Raw genomic sequence first — 27,551 nt, 5'->3', positions numbered from 1 at the left:
GGGGGAGGACAGGGTTTGGGTGGGAAGATAAGGGGCTCTGTTTAAGACATGTTAAGCTTGAGGTGACGGGTGATGGGAGACGAGAGATTTCCATCTCTCACAATTTTTAAAAGGATACCTCAGCTAAGAGCAAACAGATTGCCAAATTGGACTTTCCATGTGCTTAGTACAGTGCTCTGCACACAGTAAGCGCTCAGTAAATACGATTGAATGAATGAATGAACGGGTCTGGAAGTTTAGGGATCTGACTTCCAAGCTCCACCATTTGCCTGCTTTTTGACCCTGGGCAAGACACTTATCTTCTCTGTGCTTCAGTTTTCTCCTCTGCAAAACAGAGAAGCAGCATGGCCTTGTGGAAAAAGCGTAGGTCTGTGAGTCAGAAGGCCGTGGGTTCTAATCCCTGCTCTGCCACTTGCCCGCTGTGTGACCTTGGGCAAGTCGCTCAGTGGAAAGAGCACGGGCTTTGGAGTCAGAGGTCATGGGTTCGAATTCCGGCTCCGCCACATGTCTGCTGTGTGACCTTGGGCAAGTCACTTAACTTCTCTGAGCCTCAGTGACCTCATCTGTAAAATGGGGATTAAGACTGTGAGCCCCACGTGGGACAACCTGATCACTTTGTATCCCCCCAAGCGCTTAGAACAGTGCTTTGCACATAGTAAGCGCTTAACAAATGCCAACATTATTATTATTATTATTATTATTCTCTGTCCCTCAGTTCCTTCATCTGTAAAATGGGGATTAAGATTGTGAGCCCCATGTGGGACAGGGACTGTGTCCAACCCCATTTAGAGAAGCAGCGTGGCTCAGTGGAAAGAGCCCGGGCTTTGGAGTCAGAGATCATGGGTTCAAATCCCAGCTCTGCCAATTGTCAGCCGTGTGACCTTGGGCAAGTCACTTAGCTTCTCTGTGCCTCCGTGACCTCATCTGTAAAATGGGGATTAAGACTGTGAGCCCCACACGGGACAATCTGATCACCTTGTATCCTCCCCAGCGCTTAGAACAGTGCTCTGCACACAGTAAGCGCTCAAAAAATACGATTGAATGAATTTACTTGTATCCATTCCAGAGCATAGGACAGTGCCTAGCACACAGTAAGCGCTTAACAAATACCAGAATTATTATTATTATTATACCTGCTCTCCCTCCTATTTAAGCCGCGGGAGCCCCGTATGAGACAGGAACTGCGCCTGACTCGAACTTCACCCCAGCGCTTAGAACAGTGCCTGACACATACTAAGCGCTTAACCCATACCGCAGTTATCACTGTTATCATCGCTATTATGCCCTGACACAAACACCCCCGACATCTCTCTGGCATAAGCCCCTCCGCCACAGTTTCCCAGAAAACCATTTATATAAAACCAGCGAGCACAGACACGGAATGAAATGAAAACGGAAATGAAACCCAGCAATGAAATCATCCTGAAACCCCCAAGAGACCAAACTCTCCAGAAAGAGGGTCCTGATTCCACGCCCTGACCGCTCAGTCTATGCCCAGAACCCCCTGAAGGACAGGTAAATTGCTAGACGTCTTCTGATTTGGCTTATTTCAGTTGAAGGCCTCGGGTTTCTGTTTATTGCTACATTGAACTCTCCCAAGCGCTTAGTACAGTGCTCCGCACACAGGAAGCACTCGAAAAATACGACTGGCTGAATGAATGACTTCAGCCGGCGCTTTCTCGACTGTGAGCTCGCTGCGGGCGCGGAACGTGTCCACGCAATCCGTTACACCGTGCTCTCCCAAACTCCCGGCACCAAGTGCCCGGGAAATACAACCGATCAACAGTCGCTGTTGGGGTGATTCTAGATCTCGGCTTCACGTCCTGTAGTTCCAACCCACATTCAACTGTGCGAAAGGAGGGAGTCGGGATTTGGAGGGTTCAAGTGGCAAAGCGCAGGGTTAAACTCAGTCTCCGGCTTTTTTAATTCACACCAGCTACCACCCCGCTGAGCGAGGCAGTGTCCGTTTTCTGGCTGGAGAAACCACCCAAAATACGGGGTTACCTGAGCAGTGAAGCCTAAATGGGAACGGACAGCTGCAGCTTGAGAAGCCAACTGCCGATCTGTTTCCTCACCCAGCGTGGCTTAGTGGAAAGAGCACGGGCTTGGGAGTTAGAGGACACGGGTTCTAAATCCACTGGTCTGCTGTGTGACCTTGGGCGAGCCGCTTGACTTCTCTGTGCCTCGGTTACCTCAGCTGGAAAATGGGGAGCCAAACTGTGGGACCACCTGATGACCCTGTATCTACCCCGGCGCTTAGAACAGTGCTCGGCACATAGCACTTAACAAATACCATAATGATTATTACTGTTAGTGCATGGTGAGTCCAGAGTTGGGTGGCATTTTTTCCACAAGTTCTCTCCAAAAGCTGTCCGATTTCTTTTTTTTTCTTTCAAAAAATAAAAAAAAAAGTGTTTGGAAAGATCTAGTGTGATTAAAAACGCAGGCTGGGAAGGTTAAACACATGTGTTGTGCTTGATGTTGAAAGGCCAAAGCACGACTTTTTCTTTTCCATGTAGAAGTCTCCTCAGTCTCGCTATAAATGCAGCTTTGTACCACCAAGAGAGTAACGTTTCATTAATGGATAATCCGAGAAATATCAGAATCGCCAGTGTTACGGAGGCACTGATCTCAGAGGGAGAAGGGGAAAAGCGAGAGGTTTAAGGATCAGAGGAAATAGCCCATTAGATGAGCAACTGCAGTTAGTTTTATTGGAATAAGTGAGCCAGTAGCATTAGTTTTGCATTCGACTTACATGATTGTCCAAGAGATTACTCGAAATGAATGCCCTTGGAAGTTGTGGCACGGAAAATGAGGCGAAATTCCAAGAGTAAACTACCTTTGGAAGAGTGAAAAAATAGTCTCACTGGACAAAAATGTATTTCAAGAAGCAATTAGGATCGTCCGATCTCCCTGAAAAGTGGAAAAAGTTCCATGTTGCGTGAACTGTTTCGCTAAGCTCTATCCCTCGGAATAACCTGTGGCCTAAAACTCATTCGAACCTAGCCAACTCGCTCTGAAAAACCACTAGATCACCTGAGGGCCTTGGAAGTGGCCTCTGAGGAAATGGGAAAGAAACGACAGAAACCGCTTTACTTTTCCGCTGTGGATACTTGATAAAGCGCTTCGCCCAAGTTTTCTAGCTTCTCCTTGTGCTCCAGGTCTTGGTATAGGCCTTTGGGAACGTTGTTTAGGCCGTAGAGCAATCCATAGAGGCAGCCGGCAATTGATCCAGTCGCTCCGCTCTCGCCTGCAGCGGGAAGCCAAAAATGGGCATCAGTAATCAATCAATCAATCGTACAAATTGAGCGCTTACTGTGTGCACAGCATTGTACTGAGCGCTTTGGAGAGTACAGCCCAACAATGTAACAGGCACATTCCCTGCCCACAACGAGCCTACACTCTGGAGGTGGTGGGGAGGGAGAGACGGAAAGATTTCACAATCAATCTGTCAATCGACGGTATTTATTGAGCGCTTCCTGGGTGCAGATCTCTGTACTATGTGCCTGGGAGAGTAAAATATGAGAGCGTTAGACCCGCGAGGAGCGTAGAATCTCTTTTTTTGGGTAGGGAACGTTTCTGCTAACTCTGCTGTATACTCAAGTGCTTAGTACAGTGCTCTGCACATAGCACTCAATGAATACCATTGATTGATTGACAGACAATAAAATAATAATTATAGCACTAATAATAATGATAGTATTTGTTAAGCGCTTACTATGTATCAAGCACTGTTCTAAGCACTGGGGTAGCTACAAGGTAATCAGGTTGTCCCCTGTGGGATTCACAGTCCCCATTTTACAGATGAGGTAACTGAGGCACAGAGCAGTTAAGTGACTTGCCCAAAGTCACACAGCTGATAAGTGGCGGAGCCGGGATTAGAACCCATGACCTCTGACTCCCAAACCTGGGCTCTTTCCACTGAGCCACGCTGTTGGCACTCATTAAGCATTTAATATGTGCCAAGCAGTGGGATAAATGGAAAGTGATCAGATTGGACCCCGTCTCTGTCCCACATTAGGCTATCCAAGAGGGAGAGTGTTTTTTTTTTTAATTTTACAAATGAGGAAACTGAGGCACAGAGGAGGTAATGACTTGGTCAGGGTCACACAGCAGTGTCTCATGGCGTTGCATCTACTCCAGCGCTTACCAGCTCCATTGTATTGGATTCTCCCAAGCATTTAGCACAATGCTCTACACACAGTAAGCGCTCAATGGATATCTTTGATGATCATGATGCTTGATGAGGCCAACCTGAGTAATTTGTATCTTCCCTAGCGCTTAGTACAGTGCCTAGCACAGAGTAAGCATTTAACAAATGCCATTAAAAAAAAAAAATTACTTGGTTGATTGGAGTAGATTCTGTCCTCAAGGAGTTTTCAGTTTAAGGGGCAGCTAACCAATATTGAGGCCGTTACAGAGGTGAAACTGGAGAAACTGAAGGGAGAGTCAGCCCCACAGCGCTTATGTCCATATCTGTAATTTTATTTATTTGTATTTATGTCTGTCTCCCCTGCTCTAGACCGTGAGCTCGTTTTGGACGGGGAATGTCACTGTTTATGGTTGTACTGTGCTTTCCCAAGCGATTAGTATGGGGCTGTGCATACGTCAGGCGCTTGATAAATACGATCGATGGAATCAATCAATCAATCATATTTATTGAGCGCTTACTGTGTGCAGAGCACTGTACTAAGCGCTTGGGAAGTCCAAGTTGGCAGCATATAGAGACAGTCCCTACCCAACAGTGGGCTCACAGTCGAAAAGGGGAAGATGGAATGAATGACCAGAGATGGCGGAGGGTTCCCTGCCCACAGTGAGCTTCCAGTCTAGAGGGAGCGATGGGCAGGTGGACAGGCAGAACCCGAGGGCCAGTCTCCGAATAGGAAGGAATTGGTTAGCGCGGCCGGGCGAACCGCGGGAGAAACGAACCTCCGTGAAACATGGCTCGATTGCAGAGCTCTGGCCAGTCGCCTCCCGTCCCCAGGAGTGCGTCGTAGGCGATCATCGGGGCGTCGTGGCCTCTCCTTCCTCCTCGGCCTTCCGAACTCCACTTCCTGTAAGTCTAACGAAACCGTCCCGGGTGAGTTGGGGGAGACAGTGAGGGGCCCCGCCATTTGGCTTTAGAGTCTGGTGGGACTCCGCTAGGGACCTGGCCTGAACCCGCTGACTTTGTCCTCATCCCCTGCATTTAGTAGTAACGACAGTAAAAACAATTGCGGGATTTATTAAGCACTTACTATGTGCCAGCCACTGTACTAAATGCTGGGGGGATACAGGCAAATCGGGTGGGACACAGCCCCTGTCCCAAGCGGGGCTCACGGTCCTCAATTCCCATTTTACAGAGGAGGGAACTGAGGCACAGAGAAGTGAAGTGATTGGCCCAAGGTTATCATCATCATCAATCGTATTTATTGAGCGCTTACTGTGTGCAGAGCATTGTACTAAGCGCTTGGGAAGTCCAAGTTGGCAACATATAGAGACAGTCCCTACCCAACAGTGGGCTCACAGTCTAAAAGGGGGAGACAGAGAACAAAACCAAACATACTAACAAAATAAAATAAATAGAATAGATATGTACAAGCAAAATAAATAAATAGAGTAACAAATATGTACAAACATATATATTCTCCCCCTTTTAGACTGTGAGCCCACTGTTGGGTAGGGACTGTCTCTATATGTTGCCAATTTGTACTTCCCAAGCGCTTAGTACAGTGCTCTGCACACAGTAAGCGCTCAATAAATACGATTGATGATGATGATGATGATATATACATATATACAGGTTATGCAACAGACAAGTCACGGAGTCGGGATCAGAACCCAGAACCTGGCACATAGTAAGCGCTTAATAAGTGCCATTAATAATAATAACCTGGGATCTAGCCACCAGGCCACACTGCTTTCCTGAAGCCAAAAATGAAAGTTTACCTTGTCTCTCTCCTCGGCGTCGTAATTATCCGGAAAGATGGCTTTATTTCCCTGCTCATCAGCAATCCCTCTCTCCTCCAGGTAGAACTGCCATTTGGCTTCAAAGTAAAACCAGTGCTCCTGGTACTCTAAGCACAAAGAGAGCGGAGAAGTTCAGTCCACTCAAAGGATAATAATAGTCTTTAGACTGTAAGCTTATCGTGGGCTGGGATTGTGTCTGTTTACTGTCCTATTGTACTCTCTCAAGCACTTAATACATTGCTCTGCACACAGCATTCAGTAAATGACTGAATTAAGAGAATGAATAATAATAATTACAATAACAGGATTATTTCTTTAGCGCTTCCTGTGAACCAAGCACTGTACTAAGCACTGGGGTAAATACAAGATAATCAAGTCCCACGCACACAGTCTAAGTAGGAGGGAGAACAGGGATTGAATCCCCATTTTACAGATGAGGGAACTGAGGTGCAGAGGAAGTGAAATGACTAGCCTAAGGTCACACAGCATGTACGTGGCAGAGCTGGGATTAAAACCCAGGCCCATTCTTTTTCCTTAGACTGTAAATTCATGTGGGCAGGAAATCGGTCAGTTATATTGTGATATTGTACTCTACCAAGCTCTTAGTACAGTGTTCTGCACACAGTAAGCGCCCAATAAATACAATTGAATGAATGAATGAATGAACGCTCTGCACACAGTAAGTGCTCAGTACATACAATAGACTAATAATAATAATATAAATTATGGTACTTGTTAAGAGCTTACTATATGCCAAGCACTTTTCTAAGTGCTGGGGCAGCTATGAGTTAATCAGGTTGGACACAGTCGCTGTCCCGCATGGGACTCACACTCTTAATCCCCGTTTTACAGATGAGGTAGCGGAGGCCCAGAGAAGTGAAGCGACTTGCCCAAGGTCACTCAGCAGACAAGCTGAGCCGGAATTAGAACCCAGGTCCTTCAGACTCCCAGACTTGGGCTCTATCCACTAAGCCATACTGACATTAGGCCTCGCTGCCTCACAGCAAACGTTGTCTCTTCCAAAGCGGATCAGAACCAATCTCCTTGGGAGGAACTGAGTATTCAGTTATTATTCTCCTGGCCTGAATTCTGGAGTTATTTCATTGCAGTCGTGTATAGCGGGGGCAAGAAATGAGGGTGGGAATTGAGGTTGGGCCATGGGGAGGGGAGGGAGGAAAAAAAAATACACGGCCACGGAAGAGCAGTGGTGGCAATTTGATTTAAACTCCCTTCTTTAGACCTCTTTACAACTGTAATCTCATTAATCATCACACCACTCCTTCAAAGCAGGGAGAGGAAAAGTACAATTCATCCAAGTTAGCAAATGGAAATCCGAGTCCCAGAAATGTTAAGTGATTTTTTGGAGCCCTTCAGCAGTGGGATAGGGCTGGAAATAGAATCACCGGTCATTCTCGATACACTAAGCCATTCCCCTGGGGCTTATTCCCTAGACCATAGTCCCAGGGCTGTGTACTAGACACCAAACTATGCTCCCGGGGCTGTGTTCTAGACACCAAACCATATGCCACATCTTTGGCAAATGAAGGAAAAAAACAGTTAAACTAGAGCTTAGAAACACTCAGCTTCTTCCTTCTCCTCCTCCTCCTCTTTCATCCATTCATTCAATTGTATTGAGCACTTATTGTGTGCAGAGAACTGTATTAAGTGTTTGGGGGAGTGCAATATAACACAACCTCTTGGATGTGCCAGGAGTTTTCTGTGGGTTTTTAGGCCTTACTCTGTTCCACAGCTTGCTGAAATAGAAGCATTTTCACCACAGTGTTGTGTATTCGGGCCCACACCTCAGAGGCAAAGGTCCAACCTGGAGAATACACAGTTTTGGGTTTTTTTGGTGGGGGAGGGTCATCTGGGTGTTATTTAAGTGCTTACTACATGCCATGCACTCCACTAAGCGCTGGGGTAGACAGAAGCTACATCAGGCTGGATACAGTCCATGTCCCTCATGGGACTCACGGTCTTCATCCTCATCTTACAAGACGAAGGAGCCGAGGGATAGAGGAAATGAAGTGACTCGCCCAAGGTCACAGCAGACAAATGATGATTAGAACTCAGGTCCTTCTGACGCCCAGGCTCTATCCACTAAGCCACACTGTTTCTCTAAACAGACACATTCCCCGCTCACAAGGAGCTTACAGTCTAGAAACGAGCTCACCCTCTCCCCAGCCCCACCTGCCTTTGAAGACCGGTCAGGTTCATGCATTGTCGTATTTATTGAGCGCTTATTGTATGCAGAGCACTGTACTAAGCGTTTGGGAGAGTCCAATATAACAAGCAGCATGGCTCAGTGGAAAGAGCACGGGCTTGGGAGTCAGAGGTCATGGGTTCTAATCCTGACTCTGCTACTTGTCAGCTATGTGACTTTGGGCAAGTCACGTAACTTTTCTGTGTCTCAGTGACCTCATCTGTAAAATGGTGATGAAGACCGTGAGCCCCGCGTGGGACAACCTGATCACCTTGTAACCTCCCTAGTGCTTAGAACAGTGCTTTGCACATAGTAAGTACTTAATAAATGCCATCAGTATTATTATTATTATTCTTTGTGTCTCAGTGACCTCATCTGTAAAATGGGGATGAAGACTGTGAGCCCCATGTGGGACAATCTGATCACCTTGTATCCCCCCAGCGCTTAGAACAGCGCTCCGCACATAGTAAGCGCTTAACAAATACCAATTAAAAAAAACCCAATAGACACATTCTCTGCCCACAACGAGCTTACAGTTGAGTGCGGGGGAGACGGACATGAATAGAAATAAATAAATGACAGACATGGACCTGTGTGCTGTGGGCATGATGGGGGGGACAACGAACAAAGGGAGCAAATCAGGGTGATGCAGAAGGGAGTGGGAGAAATCAGGGAAGGCCTCTTGGAGGAGATGGGCCTTTGATAAGGCTTTGAAGGGAGGGAAAGTCATTGTCTGTCAGATTTCAGGAGGGAGGGCATTTCAGGCCAGAGACAGGATGTGGGCGAGGGGTCGGCAGTGACATAGACGAGATGTACATATTTATTACTCTATTTATTTATTTATTTTACTTGTACATATCTATTCTATTTATTTTATTTTGTTAATATGTTTGGTTTTGTTCTCTGTCTCCCCCTTCTAGACTGTGAGCCCACTGTTGGGTAGGGACTGTCCCTATACGTTGCCAACTTGGACTTCCCAAGCGCTTAGTACAGTGCTCTGCACACAGTAAGCGCTCAATAAATACGATTGATTGATTGATTGGAGGCACAACAAGAAGGTTGGCATTAGAGGAGCGGAGTGTGCGGGCTGGATTGGAGTAGGAGAGCAGCAAGGTGAGACAGGAGGGGCCGGGGGATTGAGACGCTTCTCACCTGCCATGTGCCGGATGGTCCTCTTACAGTAGTCTTCCGCCTTCGGCATCTCCCTCATCATGTCCCTTCCCCACTGGACCAGAGGCTTTCCTTGGATGGCGTACGACGCGAACAGAGCTGTGCACAGGGAACCCAGGAACCCTGGAAGAAGAGGGAGTCATAAAAATGGTGGCCGCTCACTACGGGCCACGTGACGTGCTAAGCGTCGGGGTAGATACAAGATAGATCAGACACCGTCCCTGTCCCCACGTGGGGCTCGCGGTCTGTGTCCCCATTTTACAGATGAGGGGGCTGGGGTCCAGAGAAGTGAAGGGACTGGCCCACGGTCACACACACACACAGCGGACGAGTGGCGGAGCTGGGTTTAGAAAGCGGGTCCTTAGGACTGCCAGCCCCGGACTCTACCCACTAGGCCGCACGGCTTCTCTTCTGTTCTACTTGAGAAGGCATGTTCCAGTACAGTGCAAGCGCTTAGAACAGTGCGCTGCCACACAGTAAGCGCTCAATAAATACGATTGAATGAATGAACATTCCGAGAAACCTTTCAGAGACGTTTTACAGATAGGTGAGATCGGGATTTGGATGCTATGGGAGTCGAGTGGCATGGTGATCTCAGACCAGCGGAGGTGTTAGAAATTCATTCTCCCCCAGGGGAGCCAAGGGTGGGTCAAAAAGGCCTCAATCTGGTCACCCACATCCTCTGGCCCAAAACACCCTCTTTCCCTCTTCATATCTGGCAGACGATCACTCTCCACACCGACAAAACCTTATTAAAAGCACATCTGCAAGAGGCCTTTCCGGACTAAGCTCTCGTTTCCTCTTCAATCAATCAATCAATCGTATTTATTGAGCGCTTACTGTGTGCAGAGCACCGTACTAAGCGCTTGGGAAGTACAAGTTGGCAACATATAGAGGCAGGCCCTACCCAACACCCTTCTGTTTCGCCCTTGCCCTTGAATTTGCACCTTGTATTCGCCCTGCCCCGGCCCCACACTGCTCGTCTAAGGTATCCACAATTTCTTTATTTATATTAAGGTCTGTCTCCCCTCTAGATGCATTCACGTGTGTAGATAATGTGGATCTGCCAGTCCACTTCATATAGTTGATTTAAATCTGGTTATTCGCTGTGGGCAGGGAATGTGTCTACCAACTTGGTTATAGTGTACTCTCCTGAGCGCCTAGTACAGTGCCCTGCAAGCAGCGTGGCTCAGTGGAAAGAACACGGGCTTGAGAGTCAGAGGTCGTGGGTTCTGATCTCGGCTCCGCCACTTATCAGCTGTGTGACTCTGGGCAAGTCACTTCACTTCTCTGAGCCTCAGTTACCTCATCTGTAAAACGGGGATTAAGACTGTGAGCCCCAGGAGGGACAATAATAATAATAATAATAACAATAATGGCATTTATTAAGCGCTTACTATGTGCAAAGCACTGTTCTAAGCGCTGGGGAGGTTACAAGGTGATGAGGTTGTCCCACGGGGGGCTCACAGTCTTAATCCCCATTTTACAGATGAGATGGGAAGTCCCAGAGGGAAAGCATGGTCTCCTGGAAAGGGGCAGGGGGATGAGGGGTATTCATTCATTCATTCATTCATCAATTCAATTGTATTTGTTAATAATTAGGGTTATTATGGTACTTGTTAAACCCTTACTATGTGCCAGGCTCTCTTCTAAGTGCTGTGATAGAAACACGTTAATCAGGGGCTCACACTCTTCACCCCCATTTTACAGATGAGGGAACTGAGGCCCAGAGAAGTGAAGTGACTTGCCCAAGGTCATACAGCAAAGAGAAACCTGATTACCTTGTATCTACCCCAGCGCTTAGAACAGTGCTTGGCACATAGTAAGTGCTTAACAAATATCATCATCACCATATAGTAAGCGCTCAATAATCAGGTTTAATTGATCATTCTTTTCTCAGATCTGTTGGCAAAAGTGCTGAGTTCAGTGCTTTCATTCATTCAATTGTATTTATTGAGCGCTTACTGTGTGCAGAGCACTGTACTAAGCGCTTGGGAAGTACAAGTTGGCAACACTTAGAGACTTTGCAAGTACAGTGCTCTGCACACAGTAAGCACTCAATAAATAGGATTAATCGATCACCCTTTTCTTAGATCTGTTGGCAAGAAATCCACATAAACCCAGGGAGCATCTAAATTCCCCAAATCCGCGACGCCTACTCATCAAATATAAATAAAGGATCCACTCCTTTAAAAGCATGTTGCAAGAGGCTCGGGTTTCTGACGTCTGAGTAATTCAACTCTGTCTCGGGGAGTAAGTCAAAAACCGCTCCAGATTACGATGCCCGGGGAAGGCAAAGTAAGTGAGCAGTTCCCGTTTTAAGGGTTTTAAGTGGTCCGTGAGGCTCAGCAGCTGCTATGAAATGCATCCTTTGAACATTTAGAATGATTTAAATTATTCACCACTGTTCCTATCAATAGCAGAGGAAAAAAACCTCCTGGTCGTAGCAAGTTATTAGCAGGCAACCCAAAGATGCCAACTGAGTTGATGCTATTTCTGTAGTAGTGAGAAAGTCCATTTTGTTCTTCGGCTTGTATTATGGAAAAGTCAATGTCTTGAGGGAAATTTGCTAGATTGTCAACTCTTGGGGAGCGGGTTGACTAAGTCTCCCAAGCGCTCAGTACAATCGTCAGCCCAGAGTAAGTTCTCAATCAATATCATTGCTGGATTGACAAAGTGGGCAGGAAAGGTGTCTACCAACTCTGTTGCATTCTCCCAAGCGCCTAATATAGCGCTCTAAATGTAAGCTCATTGGTGAGCAGAGAAAATGTCTGTTTATTGTTCTATTTTACTCTCCCAAGTGCTTAGTACAGTGCCCTGCACATGTTAAGAGCTCAATAAATACGAGTGGCTGACTGACTGACATTGATTGATTTGCTGGTAGGGTCCATGTGAAAATCAGAGAGACACCTCTTTCAACATCTAGCTGGGAGTTTTGTGATAATTTCTCTTTGGCTTCTCTCTGCGCCATCAAACGCAGAGAGATATTCTAATATTATATTACGTTATATTGTAATATTATTATTGCCACGTGCGACTATGTGTCCCACATGGGGCTCACGGTCTCAATCCTCATTTGCCAGATGAGATAACTAGGCCCAGAGAAGTGACGTGACTTGCCCAAAATTACCCAGCAGATAAGTGGCGGAGGCGGAATTAGAACCCATGACCTTCCAACTCCCAGGCCCGTGCTCTATCCACTAAATATATCTATGTAGAGTTTCTTCCTTCTTCACAATAAAGACTCCAGTTGGGCAATTCTATCTCACCGCCAACCTCTGGCCCGCATCCTACCTCTGGCCTGGAAAGCCCTCCCTCCTCCTCCTCCTCCTCCTGATAATAATAATAATAATAATAATAATAATAATAATAATAACAATAATAATAATGGTTTTTGTTAAGCGCTTACTATGTGCAAAGCACTGTTCTAAGCACTGGGGAGGTTACAAGGTGATCAGGTTGTCCCACGGGGGGCTCACAGTTTTAATCCCCATTTTACAGATGAGGTAACTGAGGCACAGAGAAGTGAAGTGACTTGCCCAAAGTCGCACAGCTGACAGTTGGCGGAGCTGGGATTTGAACCCATGACCTCTGACTCCTCTGCTCATATCCCACAGATAATTGCTCTCCCGACTAAGCCCTTCTCTTCTCCCACTCCCTTCTGCGCAGTTCTTACTTGCTCCTTCATCCTCCCTCCCATCCCCACAGAACATATGTATATATCTCTATATATCCGTAATTGATTTATCTATTTATTTATTCCTTTATATTAATATTTGTCTCCCCCTTCAGACTTTGAGCTCGTGGTGGGCAGGAGCATGTCTGTTGTTCTGTTCCAAGCGCTTCAGTACAGTGCTCTGCGCGCAGTAGGCGCTCAATAAATACAATTGAATAAATGAGCGTGTTGGAGCGTGCATTACCCGTGGGGTGATTGTGCGTCATCCGCCCGCATTCGATGCTCACTTCGATGAGGGTGTCCAATCTCTCGGCCTTCCAATATCTCATGCCAATGCACATGGCCTTAGTAGCCGCTCCAAACCCCGAACCTGTGGGAGAGAGGCAACAGCCTTAACAAAAGAATACATTCATCTATTCAGTCGTATTCATTGAGTACCTACTGTGCGCAGAGCACTGTACTAAGCTCTTGGGAGAGTCCAATGCAACACCAAGCGGACATAATCCCTGCCCACAACGGGCCTACCGTCTAGAGAATCATCCTACAGAGCCACCACAACCGCTCAGTCGAGCCTCTCCTGGCATTAATTCGCTTGTTTTTCATTTTTAAGGGCATTTGCTACACGCCGACTAGGAGCCAGGCACTGTTAATTGGGTTGGACACAGTCCCTGCCCCACATGGGGCTCGGAGTCTTCATCCCCGTTTTACAGATGAGGTGACCGAGGCACAGAGAAGTGGAGTATCTTGGCCGAGGTCACAGGGCAGGCGAGGGGCAGAGCCGGGATTAGAACCCAGGTCCTTCTGACTCCGGGTCCGTGCTCTTTCTACTAGGCCACGCTGTTCCTCACTTCGGAGAATTTCAAGTGAAACTAAAAGAGGAGCCCTGAGGCCTAGTGGAAAGAGGGTGGGCGTGCTAATCAGAGGGCACGGGGGTGTTCGTTCGTTCAATCATATTTATTGAGCGCTTACTGTGTGCACAGCACTGTACTGAGCGCTTGGGAAGTACACATCGGCAATATACAGAGACAGTCCCTACCCAACAATGGGCTCACAGCCTAGAAGGGGGAGACAGACAACAAAACGAAACAAATAGCAGGTGACTTACAGTGCCTGACACAGAGTTAGCACTTTTATACACTACAATTATCATCATCATTGTTACAAAGAATGAAGGAATTTTAGTGTCAATACAATTCATACAACACAGGCATACACTCACAAGGAGTAACGGATGGAGGGTGGGGGACAGTAGTATCTAATGTCCTCCTGTGTATTATTTCCCACTACTCAGAACAGTGTTCTGCACACAGTAGGAGCCTAATAAAGCTTATTATTTCCTCAGCTTCCCCACAGCACCTTATGTCCACATCCATAATTTATTTCTTCGTAATGACATCCGTCTCCCCCTCTATCAGTCAGTCAATCGTATTTATTCATCATCATCATCAATCGTATTTATTGAGCGCTTACTGTGTGCAGAGCACTGTACTAAGCGCTTGGGAAGTCCAAGTTGGCAACCTATAGAGACAGTCCCTACCCAACAGTGGGCTCACAGTCTAAAAGGGGGAGACCGTCTAGACTGCGACCACGTTGTGAGTAGGGAATGTGTCTACCAACTGTTATACCATCCCCTCCCAGGAGCTTAGTATATCGCTCTGCACACAGCGATAAATGGTAATAAACAGTCGTAAATACAACTGGATGAACAGATGAATCCCTCGTAGGGGAGGAGCAGCTCGGCTCAGTGGAAAGAGCCCGGGCTTTGGAGTCAGAGGTCATGGGTTCAAATCCCGGCTCCGCCAATTGTCACCTGTGTCACTTGAGCCCACTGTTGGGTAGGGACCGTCTCTATATGTTGCCAACTTGTACTTCCCAAGCGCTTAGTACAGTGCTCTGCACACAGCAAGCGCTCAATAAATATGATTGATCGATTGATTCTCTGTGCCTCAGTTCCCTCATCTGTAAAATGGGGATTAAGACTGTGAGCCCCCCCCGTGGGACAACCTGATCACCTTGTAACCTCCCCGGCGCTTAGAACAGTGCTTTGCACATAGTAAGCGTTTAATAAATGCCATCATTATTATTATTATTATTGACCGTCCAGCCCATCCGGCTGTGAGGCGTGAACCGCCTTCTCATCATCATCATCATCAATCGTATTTATTGAGCGCTTACTATGTCCAGAGCACTGTACTAAGCGCTTGGGAAGTACAAATTGGCAACATCTAGAGACAGTCCCTACCCAACAGTGGGCTCACAGTCTAAAAGGGGGAGACAGAGAACAAAACCAAACATACTAACAAAATAAAATAAATAGAATAGATATGGACAAATAAAATCCTCCTCACCCTTCTCGTTGAAAGGCGTGTGCCAGGCGAGCAGGTAGTTATCGGGCTTGAGCTGGGAGCATCCTTCAGCCGTGGCGGGGTCGGACTGGCGGCCCGGAAGCTTCTCGGCGATCTCCACGTAGCGTTTCACCAATTCGCGGTACAGATCTTCCAGACACCAGTAGTCTGGGCCCAGGGAGGGGAGAATGGAAGACAGGAATAATAATAAAATAGGAATTGCGGTATCCGTTAAGCATTTACAATGTGCCAGGCACTGTTCTAAGCACAGGGATGGATCCGAACAAATTGGGTTGGAGACGGTCCCTGTTCCACGGGGGGCTCACAGTCTCACTCCCCTTTTTACGGCTGAGGCAACTGAGGCACAGGAAAGTGAAGGGACTTGCCCCAGGGACACATAAGAGGGCCTCAAACCAGACCCCCGAGCGTTCCCCCCGGATTTGGGATCACTTCAGCCAGGGTGGCATCCACCACGTGCCCGGTTCGGCACGTGTTGGTGCGCGAAAGACGTCAACCTCTCAACAGAAATAATAATAAATAACGAGAATGATTGGGGTGTTTAGTGAAGTGCTTACTAAGGGTCAAGCCCTGGAGAGACCTGGGTTCTAATCCTGGCTCCGCCATTTGTCTGTGCGTGACCTTGGGTGAGTCACTACACTTCTCTGGGCCTCAGTTACCTCATCTGTGAAATGGGGGTTATACGGTGACCCACAAGTGGATCACAGATTGTGTCCAACCTGACTAGCTTATATCTACCCCAGCTCTTGTCACCTTGCCTGGAATAATAATAATAATGGCATATATTAAGCACTTACTATGTGCAAAGCACTGTTCTAAGCGCTGGGGAGGTTACAAGGTGATCAGGTGGTTGTTCCACGGGGGGCTCACAGTCTTGATCCCCATTTTACAGATGAGGTAACTGAGGCACAGAGAAGTTAAGTGAGTTGCCCAAAGTCCCACAGCTGACAAGCGGGAGAGTCGGGATTTGAACCCATGACCTCTGACTTCAAAGCCCGTACTCTTCCCACTGAGCCATGCTGCTTCTCTTCTCTGGAGCATAGAAAGTGCTTTACAAATACCACTTTTTAAAAAACCACTGTATTAAGCGTTGGGGTGATACAAGATAGGTTGTGTACAGGCCCTGTTTCATAGGGAACACACATATAAGTGGAAGGGAGGACAGGTATTTTAATTCCCATTTTACAGATGAGAAAACTGGAGCACAGAGAAGCTAACTCATCTGCCTAAGGTAACACAGTAGTCAAAGGGCAGAGTCAGAATTAGAACCCAGGTCCTCAGACTCCCATGCTCGTGCTCTTTCCACAAAGCCATGCTGCCCCCAAATAACCAAACAACAGGAAACGGAACGTATCTGCTAATTCGGTTATATTGGACTCTCCCAAGCGCTTAGTACAGTGCTGTGCACATAGTAAGTGCTCAATAAATACCATTGATTGATTGAATAATAATTGTAGTATATGTTAAGCACTTCCTGAGTGCCAAACGCTGTAGTAAGCACAGACTCATCTGGTCAGATGCAGTCCTTGGGCTCACAGCCTAATAGGGAAGAAGAACTCATCTCCATTTTACAGATGAGGTAACTGAGGCACAGAAAAGGGAGATGACCTACCTAAAAGTAATAATAATTATTATGGTACTTGTTAAGCACTTACTATGTGCTTAGTTTTAGTTTTAGACTGTGAGCCCACTGCTGGGTAGGGACTGTCTCTATATGTTGCCAACTTGAGCCCAAAGGTGCTCAATAAATCCTGTCGATCGGTTGAATGAACAATTTCCGTGATGTAAGACAGGAACAACTTTCCCGACTAAATTTTAGTAAGTGCTCAATAAATACGATTGATTGATTGATATGTTTGTACATATTTGTTACTCTATTTTACTTGTACCTATCTATTCTATTTATTTTTTGTTAATACGTTTTGTTTTGTTGTCTGTCTCCCCCTTCTAGACTGTGAGCCTACTGTTGGGTAGGGACTGTCTCTATATGTTGCCAATTTGGACTTCCCAAGTGCTTAGTACAGTGCTCTGCACACAGTAAGCGCTCAGTAAATACGATTGATGATGATGATGATGATGATGTGCCAGGCCCTGTTGTAAACATTGGGGTAGATACAAGTTAATCAGGTTGGACCCACTCCCTGCCCCACACGAGGCTCCCACTCTTAATCCCCATTTTACAGAAGAGGCAACTGGGCCCCAGGAAAGTGAAGTGACTTGCCTAAGGTCACACAGCCGAAACGTGGCAGAGCTGAGATTAGAACCCTGGTCCTTCTGACTCCCAAGGCGGTGCTGTAGCCACTAAGCCCCGCTGCTTCGGGTGGGACGGAAGATGAATAAATTGGGGAGATGGGAGGTTAGTCAGGGAAGACTTCTTGGAGGAGATGGGAATTTTTAATGCCCCAGGTCCTCTGACTCCCAGTCTTGTGCTCTTTCCAGTAGGCCACACTGCCTCCCAGCAGGGAGATAGAAGGCCAGCAGTGATTTGGGGGAAAACTTCATCTGTAAAATGGGGATTCAATCACACTTGAAACGTAAACTCTGGTTGGGGCAGGGACCGTGTCCCATCTGAATACCTTACTTGACCCATAGTAAGCGCTTAACAAATACCATCATTATTATTATTCCCAAGACAGGGGTTTGAATAAGAACCAGTCCCGTTCCATCTCGCCCGACCACATCCATCTCCTCCTCTCAGCCGCCACCACGTCTCTTGGGGGCCATTAAAAATCCCACCTCCTCCAAAAAGCCTTCCGTGACTAACCCCGAATCTCCCTGCTTTATTCGTCTTCCAGTAGGCGCTTGGGTCTGAAGCCCCGAAGTATCCCACAACACTTATTCGCATGTCCTTACACTCCGTTTCTTCCAGTGCTTGGTACGTAGTAAGCGCTTAACAAATACCATCATTATTTAGGTTGATGTAACCGAGGCGCAGAGATGTGAAGTGACTTGCCCAAGGTCACGCAGCAGACAAGTGGTGGAGCTGGGATTAGAACCCATGACCTTCTGACGCCCAGGCTCATGGTCTACCCACTATCCCACGCAGCTTCTCTCCTTGAGAGCAGGAATCATGCCTATTTACTCTATTGCACTCTCCCAGTCAATCAATCAAGCAAGCAATCGTATTTATTGAGCACTTACTGTGTGCAGAGCACTGTACTAAGCGCTTGGGAAGTACAAGTTGGCAACATATAGAGACAGTCCCTACCCAACAGTGGGCTCAAGTCCCAAGTGCTTACTATAGTGCTCTGCACCCCAAAGGTGCTCAATAAATCCCGTCGATCGGTTGAATGAACAATTTCCGTGATGTAAAACAGGAACAACTTTCCCGATTAAATTTTAGTAAGTGCTCAATAAATACGATTGATTGATTGATATGTTTGTACATATTTGTTACTCTATTTTACTTGTCCCTATCTATTCTATTTATTTTATTTTGTTAATACGTTTTGTTTTGTTGTCTGTCTCCCCCTTCTAGACTGTGAGCCCACTGTTGGGTAGGGACCGTCTCTATATGTTGCCAATTTGGACTTCCCAAGCGCTTAGTACAGTGCTCTGCACACAGTAAGCACTCAGTAAATATGATTGATTGATTCCAGCGGCACTCACTAACTTCCTTTGATTCATTTGTTCACTCCATCGTATTTATTGAGCGCTTGCCGTGAGCGGAGCACTGTGCTAAGCACTCGGGCGTGGACGCTGTAATGATAAACGGACACATTCCAATGATTTTGGAAGGTCCATGACGTGGTCGCCGAGCTAGCCGCCGAGTTATGGGTCAGACGCCCGAGAATAATCCGTTGGTAAAAACGGATCAGGACAGAGAGACGGCAGGAGTCATAAGAGGCTCGTTTCATCACCGAATGTGTCAGGGCTCAGGAAGACATCTATTCTTGTTTAGCTGACATCTTATTATCTACAGCCCCTTAAAACGCTGGTGATTCAGGATTCAAACATGTCTGCGACATTCCTCCCCAGTGATCCTGGCACTAAATTTAGCACAAAGGAGCCACGCACGAGTGACACTTCATTGGCTTCGCTTGGTCCGCACTGCCCGGTTTTAACTTATCAAATTTTGCCAGGAGCCTGGGTGGGTTAGGGTTATAAAAAGCAACGGCATGGTTGGAATGGAAGGATATTCACCTATTTGCTTATTCATAGCACCCCTAGCTGTTTCTCCAAACAGTATTTTAATCCCAGATCCTGTGGGGTTTTCGGCGGGGAGAAGACAAACTCGGAAAATCGAAAATGAAAAATCGAGGCGCCTCGCTTAAACTTGTGGGTGTTGGACAAATATACACCAAGCTGAGTATATTTTGGCATAAACTTATGGGTGTTGGACAAATATACACCAAGCTGAGTATATTTTTAGCCAAAGAACAGCCCCCTTTTCTCCCGGAGTTGCGAAGCGCTTCTCGTTTTAGACAGAGGTACGCAGGATTTGGATTACTTTAGCTGATTTGAATGGGTTTATCTTTACATTCCTTTTGACCCCCCTGGAAGCTGGATCTTCCAAAACGGTTTGTTTTCGGAAGGCTTCCGAACGGTCTCAAATTGAATTCCGACTTGGAAAACCCCAGCTCCCCACCCGCCTTCAGATGTCACCCGGCCGGTTAAAAATTGACAAAGGTCAGAGGTGAAGGCAGCATGGAACATTCCACCTCGACGCGTTCCAGCTATTGGATTTTTATCAGAGTCCGGGGAGGGACCTCATGAGAAACACAATCCATCACCTATATAGCATTCGCGGAGCGGCCCTGGTGTAGATTAAATGGCCTTTTTTAGCCGGGGCATCGGGTGACAGACATCAGTAAGCGCCCGCCGTGCTTTTGTCCCAAGCTCTCCGCCGCACTGTGTTTACTTCAAGAAATAGGGACTAGTCAGTCTCCCTCTCTTCTTTCCCCGATTTAATAATTCTGGTGTCCATTGAGCGCTAGGATGGATCCAGGTTGGACCCAGTCCCTGTCATCATCATCAATCGTATTTATTGAGCGCTTACTATGTGCAGAGCGCTGTACTAAGCGCTTGGGAAGTACAAATTGGCAACATATACGTGAGACTGTGGCCCATGTAGGGGCTCACGGTCTCAATCCCCGTTTTCCAGAGGAGGTCCACTGAGGCCCAGGGCGGTGACTTGCCCCACAGACAGCCTTACCTGTGGTGAGAGCCTCTGCCGTGGTCATATGCAGGACAGTGTTGTCGCTCACCGGCCACTTGTCGGGAGAGATCACCAGCTTGTCCAGCCCTCCCAAGGCCTTTAGTTCTTCCCGGATCTTCGTCCCTAAGGCGCTGTTTTCCCGGCTGGCATTACGGTAGCCGAGGGCATCTCCGACGGCTCCCAGGAGGACGGCCGCCTTAAATTTCTCCATCCCCTCGGGTCCCGGCCGCTCTCCTGCAGCTGATGAACGGTCACCCTCACGGCCTCCTCTACTTCTGCTCTCCCGACACTTGTGTCGGTCACGGCATGAGTTCTGGAAGCATCCTCTATAAGGCCGCCCGCTCCTTTTCTGGCTCTGCAGGTGACTCCTCTCGCCTGCCACCCAATGAGGCGGGAGCGTTGGGAGATCCAAGCATCGTCCCCGTTTCCCTGCGAGCGGGAAGAACGGGCCGGAGAGCCGTCCGGTCGGACAGGCCGTCTCCGGCAAACCGGCAGACGTGGGGTGGGAGGGCTCCGCTAATCTCCCTCCGGTCACCCGACACCCCGAAAAATACCACGGTGTTCATTTGCTTTCGGTCGCCCCGGTCATCGTCTTCTCGTCGCCTACCTGGATCGCTGCGGCGTCGAGGCTAAAACGCAGGCCTGGGAGTGAGACTGTCGTGGGTTCTAATCCTGCCTCTGCCCCTTGTCTGCTGGGTGACCTTGCGGAAGGCGCTTCGCTTCTCCGTGCCTCAGTTTCCTCGTCTGGAAAGTGGGGACGAAGACCGTGAGCCCCGTGAGTGACAGGGACCGGGTCCAGCCCCATTTGCTTGTATCCCACCCCAGCGCTTAGTACAGTGCCTGGCGCACGTTAAGCTCTTAACAAATACCACAATTTTGTTTCTTCTAGTCTTTTATTAATAATGAAAATAATAATGATACTAATGATCGTGCCATTAATAATGACAATAATGATACTAATGATCTTCTAGCCATTAATAATGAAAAAATAATCAATCAATCGTATTGAGCGCTTACTGTGTGCAGAGCACTGTACTAAGCGCTTGGGAAGTACAAGTCGGCAACACATACAGTCCCTACCCAACAGCGGGCTCACATAGTAATGATAATAATGATGGCATTTATTAAGCGCTTACTATGTGCAAAGCACTGTTCTAAGCGCTGGGGAGGTTACAGGGTGATCAGGTTGTCCCACGGGGGGGCTCACAGTCTTCATCCCCATTTTACAGATGAGGGAACGGAGGCACAGAGAAGTTAAGTGGCTTGCCGAAAGTCACACAGCTGACAATTGGGATAATAGTATTACCCTTCCCAGACTGAGCCCCTTCCTTCCTCTCCCCCTCATCCCCCTCTCCATCCCCCCATCTTACCTCCTTCCCTTCCCCACAGCACCTGTATATATGTATATATGCTTGTACATATTCATTACTCTATTTATTTTACTTGTACATATCTATTCTATTTATTTTATTTTGTTAGTATGTTTGGTTTTGTTCTCTGTCTCCCCCTTTTAGACTGTGAGCCCACTGTTGGGTAGGGACTGTCTCTATATGTTGCCAACTTGGACTTCCCAAGCACTTAGTACAGTGCTCTGCACACAGTAAGCGCTCAATAAATATGATTGATGATGATGATGGTAGTATTTATATCAAACTAATATGTACTGATACATAGCTAACTCCATATCAAGCACCATTCTAAGCATTGGGGTGGATACAAGCTGATCAGGCTGGACACAATCCCTGTCCCACATGGGGCTCACAGTCCTAATCCCCATTTTACAGATGAGGGAAATGAGGTCCAGAGAAGTGAAGTGACTCGCCCAAGGTCACCCAGCAGGCAAGTGGCAGAGCCGGGATTAGGGGAAGGAACCCAGGTAGAAGGATCCCTAGTCACAGGGAAGTTTGAGAATTCACTCCCATTGTCGATCCGGGCATGGAGACTGAAAAACTGGAATCTCCGTCCCAGCTGGCCCTTCTCTGGGTTGAAGTTCACTGAGCCGAAGAATGGGAATGCTAAGGATCTCTGAATTGTTCATAGAGCTCAGCAGAAAAGGAGTCAGGAGACGTGGGTTCTAATTACTCCCGGCTCGGCCATCTGCTGGCTGTGTGACCTTGGGCAAGTCACGTCACTTCTCTGAGCCTCGGTTTCCTCGTCTGTCAAACGGGGATTAAATACCTGTTCACCCTCCCACCCAGACTGTGAGCCTAGGAGGGGGGGCAGGGGCGGTGTCCAACCTGATTATCTTGTATCTGACCCAGGGCTTAATACAGTGTTTGGCACATAATAATAATAACAATAATCATAATCATAATAATCATAATAATGATATTTGTTAAGTGCTATGTGCCAAGCACTGAACTAAGCGCGGGGTGGATACAAGCAAATTAAATGGGACACAGTCCCTGTCCCATATAGTAAGCGCTTACCAAATGCCACAATTATGACTATTATTATTACCTTTCTTTCCCCCGTGTGTTGAAAAGCAACATAAAAAGAGCACAGGCCTAGGAGTCGGAGGATCTGGGTTCTAATTCTGCCCCCATCATCTACCTGCTAAAAGACTTTGGGCAAATCAGCTAACTTCTCTCTGCCTCAGTTTCTGCATCCAAATGGCAGGGGTTGTCTGTATTTGTTGCTGAAGTGTACTTTCATTCATTGTCAGTCGTATTTATTGAGCGCTTACTGTGTGCAGAGCACTGTACTAAGCGCTTGGGAAGTACAAGTTGGCAACATATAGAGACGGTCCCTAACCAACAATGGGCTCACAGTCTAGAAACTGTGAGCCCTACTTTCCAACTCCACGGCGCTTATGTACATACCTTTTAAATCATATATTATCAATTACTTATATTCGTGTCTGCCTCCCACTCTAGACTCGTTATGGGCAGGGAATGTGTCTGTTATAATAGTAATAATAATGATGGCATTTATTAAGCGCTTACTATGTGCAAAGCACTGTTCTAAGCACTGGGGAGGTTACAAGGTGATCAGGTTGACCCACGGTGGGGGGCTCGCAGTCTTCATCCCCATTTTACAGATGAGGGAACTGAGGCACAGAGAAGTGAAATGACTTGCCCAGGGTCACACAGCTGACAAGTGGCGGAGTCGGGATGTGAACCCAGGACCACTGACTCCGAAGCCCGGGCTCTTTCCATTCATTCATTCACTCAGTCGTATTTACTGAGCGCTTACTGTGTGCAGAGCGCTGTACTGAGCGCTTGGGAAGTACAAGTTGGCAACATATAGAGGCGGTCCCTACCCAACAGCGGGCTCCACCGAGCCACGCGGCTTCTCTTGTATTGGGTATTGTCTGTTATTGTCTGTTCTGTTGTATTGTGCTCTCCCAAGCGCTTAGTACAGTGCTCTGCACGTAGTAAACGCTCAATACGATTGAACACACGTTACATTTCTGCAATATGCCTTTTCTGCCGCCTTGTGGGCAAATGGAGAATTACCTGCGCCATCTCCAATCAATCAATCAATCAATTGTATTTATTGAGCGCTTACTGTGTGCAGAGCACTGTACTAAGCGCTTGGGAAGTACAAGTTGGCAACAGCTGGCATCCCCACCAAGGCCACTACTGTTGAAAGGAATCATAAAGGAATGTATATTCATTCAAACGTATTTATTGAGCGCTTACTGTGTGCAAAACACCGTACTAAATGCCCGGGAGAGTCCAATATAACAATAGACACATTCTTGCCCACAGTGAGGTTATCATCATCATCAGTATTTATTGAGCGCTTACTGTGTGCAGAGCACTGTACTAAGCGCTTGGGAAGTACAAATTGGCAACATATAGAGACAGTCCCTACCCAACAGTGGGCTCACAGTCTAAAAGGTCACATTCTAGAGGGGCAGACAGACATTAATACAAATAAATGCAAACAGCTATATACATAAGAATGATGGCGTTTATTAAGCGCTTACTATGTGCAAAGCACTGTTCTAAGCGCCGGGGAGGTTACAAGGTGATCAGGTTGTCCCTTGGGGGGCTCACAGTCTTCACCCCCATTTTCCAGATGAGGTAACTGAGGCACAGAGAAGGGAAGTGACTTCCCCAAGGTCACACAGCTGACAATTGGCAGAGCCGGGATTTGAATCCATGACCTCTGACTCCAAAGCCCGGGATCTTTCCACCGAGCCACGCTGCTTCTCTACATATCATCATCATCAATCGTATTTATTGAGCGCTTACCGTGTGCAGAGCACTGTACTAAGCGCTTGGGAAGTACAAGTTGGTAACATATAAAGACAGTCGCTACCCAGCAGTGGGCTCACAGTCTAAAAGGGGGAGACAGAGAACAAAACCATACTAACAAAATAAAATAAAAAACGTATTTACTGAGCACTTACTGTGTGCAGAGCATATGCGCTGCGGGGATGGGAGGGAGGATGAGTGAAGGAGAAAGAGCGGTGCAGAAGGGATTGGGAGGAAAGGAGGTCTTAGGGAAGGCTTCTCGGAGGAGATGGGCCTTCAATAAGGCTTTGAAGTGGGAGAGAGCAATTACCGATCTGAAATGAGGAGGGAGTGAGATAAAAAATAGTTGGAGATAAAAAATAATGACGATGACATGTAAGTGCTTACTATGCGTCAAGCGCTGTTCTAAGTGCTGGGGTAATTACAAGCTAATCAATTTGGATGCAGCCCGTGTCCCACCGCAGTGGGCTCGCAGTGTTAAGCTCTATTTTCCAGATGAGGTAACTGAGGCCCAGAGAAGTGAAGTGACTAGCCCAAGGTCCCGCAGCAGACAAGGGCGAAGGAAATCAAAATCATCTTTTTCCAAATCGTGAAAGTTAGCACGGTATTTACAGAAACAAGTAGGATGGTTATTATGAGGGTCTGGGTCTCGGAGGAATAATGCTCGATTCAACCAATATGATAATAATAATGATAATCGATCAATCAATCGTATTGAGCGCTTACTGTGTGCAGAGCACTGTACTAAGCGCTTGGGAAGTACAAATGATAATAATTTGGAATGCATCTAAGAACCTTATCCAGTAAGGTGCGTCATTCTTCTCATTTTCAAACCCTCACTATCTTTAGCACTGGATCAGTCCTTCAGTAGTATTTATTGAGCGCTTTACTATGGGCACAGCACTGTACTAAGCACTTAAGCGAGGACCATACAGCAGAATTAGCAGACATGTGCCCTGCCCACAAGGAGCTTACAGTCTAGAGAGCCTTCTGATCAATCAATCAATCAATCGTATTTATTGAGCGCTTACTGTGTGCAGAGCACTGTACTAAGCGCTTGGGAAGTACAAGTTGGCAACATATAGAGACAGTCCCTACCCAACAGTGATCTCCCGTTAATGTTTTACTGCACCTTCATACACCATTCCTGCTCAACTTCACACTTTCTTCTGAAAGTCAAAGTATACTCTGATTTGATTGAGTCTTGCTTTATAAAGTACAGTATTTTACAAAAAAAAATTAAAAGCGATTGTTAACTTCTACCTGAGTTTTTCCTTAGCCCCCAGGCATAGAAATGACCAGGATATACGATACTGCGAAGCAGTTTAGCCTAGAGGAAGAAAGACCTGGGTTCTAATCAGCTGTGTGACCTTGGGCAAGTCACTTCACTTCTGCGGGCCTCAGAGACCTCATCTGTAAAATGGGGATTAAGACTGTGAGCCCCATGTGGGACAGAGACGGTGTCCAACCTGATTAGCTTGTTATCCACCCCAGCGCTCAGTACAGTGCCTGCATGTAATAATGATGGTATTTATTTTTTTTTGATGTTGTTGGCATTTGTTAAGCGCTTACTATGTGCCAAGCACTGTTCTAAGCGCTGATAATGATGGCATTTGTTAAGCGCTTACTATGTGCACAGCACTGTTCTAAGCGCTGGGGGTGGATACAGGGTGATCAAGTTGTCCCACATGGGGCTCACAGTCTTAATCCCCATTTTACAGATGAGGTCACAGAGGCTCAGAGACGTTAAGTGACTTGCCCAAGGTCACACAGCAGATATGTGGCGGAGCCGGGATTCGAACCCATGACCTCTGACTCCAAAGCCCGTGCTCTGCTCCACTAAGCGCTTACTATGTGCAAAGCACTGTTCTAAGCGCTGGGGGGATACAAGGTGATCAGGTTGTCCCATGTGGGGCTCACAGTCTTAATCCCCATTTTACGGATGAGGGAACTGAGGCCCAGAGAAGTGAAGTGACTTGCCCAAAGTCACACAGCTGCCAATGGGCGGAGCCAGCATTTGAACCCATGACCTCGGACTCCAAAGCCCGTGCTCTTTCCACTGAGCCACGCTGCTTCTCATGTAGTAACCGCTTAACAAATACCACTAAAGAAAAAAGAAACCCAACTGAAAAGAGTAACAAAAATAGACTATTCACACACCAGGTTTATTAGACGTCGCGAAAAAATTTAGCTCAGGAAATCTGCTCATTGAGAGAGACGATACAGCATTTTCCATTTAAGAGCATGCACAATTTAAACTCCTATGGTGAGAAAATAAATGGAAATAAATAAGTCTTTGATGAACAAACCTCTGCTGACTAACTTTATCCAGTAATCCATACGGGGGGGAAAAAAATAACCAACTACTACTGAAAACATTTCTTTTAAAATATAAATCTTGAACACCCGCATGAATTATATAGCAGAATTAAATAAAAAGCCACGAAACAAGTATTTCAGATGTTAAACACAGTTATGATCTCAGTAGGACATTGGTATTTCAAGAAATCATCCAATCCAGGTGAAAAATTACTCCGTTGCCTTTCTTTCCCGGTTTTGTGCAGACCAGCTTTGACCAGTCAATGAAGATCTTTTTGAGATTTGAATCAAATCTCCGCCATACCGTAACCATGCCGCTCGTATACAGGAAAATCTCATTTAACACTGCACAGTCTCGACCACGCTGATGAGTCACTGAGTCAAGGGGAAGTAGAAGGTTAGCTTCCTGAGACCTCAAGCTTTTCATAATTCGAAAAGCTTTTTAAATAAATATTTTAAAGCAGTACATACTTAAAATGAACATGTGCGTGTGCGTGTGTGTGTCTGA

The 27,551-nt window shown here is 46.8% G+C and overlaps 2 protein-coding genes across 3 annotated transcripts in view; one reads left to right on the top strand and one right to left on the bottom strand.

Moving 5' to 3' along the window:
- ADPRHL1 (ADP-ribosylhydrolase like 1) overlaps positions 1-20,796 on the bottom strand; it is a 34,768-nt gene extending 13,972 nt beyond the window's left edge. The window contains exons 1-7 of one of the 2 annotated variants that reach the window (XM_038761580.1): positions 20,517-20,796; positions 15,347-15,511; positions 13,243-13,368; positions 9,305-9,445; positions 5,929-6,056; positions 4,930-5,062; positions 3,097-3,250 (exon numbers count right to left, since the gene is read on the bottom strand). In XM_038761580.1, coding sequence (XP_038617508.1) covers positions 3,097-3,250; positions 4,930-5,062; positions 5,929-6,056; positions 9,305-9,445; positions 13,243-13,368; positions 15,347-15,511; positions 20,517-20,730 — 1,061 coding nt within the window. In that variant the 5' untranslated portion in view covers positions 20,731-20,796. Of the gene's footprint in view, positions 1-2,693; positions 3,251-4,929; positions 5,063-5,928; positions 6,057-9,304; positions 9,446-13,242; positions 13,369-15,346; positions 15,512-20,516 lie in introns of those variants that run through there. The other variant, XM_038761581.1, reaches the window with a different exon arrangement.
- Positions 1-27,551, top strand: part of TMCO3 (transmembrane and coiled-coil domains 3) — a 97,485-nt gene that overhangs the window by 5,072 nt on the left and 64,862 nt on the right. The window lies entirely within an intron of this gene.

This window comes from Tachyglossus aculeatus, chromosome 20 (assembly GCF_015852505.1).
Source record: "Tachyglossus aculeatus isolate mTacAcu1 chromosome 20, mTacAcu1.pri, whole genome shotgun sequence".
Taxonomy (NCBI): Eukaryota; Metazoa; Chordata; class Mammalia; order Monotremata; family Tachyglossidae; genus Tachyglossus; species Tachyglossus aculeatus.
Note: the sequence above shows the minus strand (reverse complement) of the source record. Positions and strands in the feature narration are given on the sequence as shown.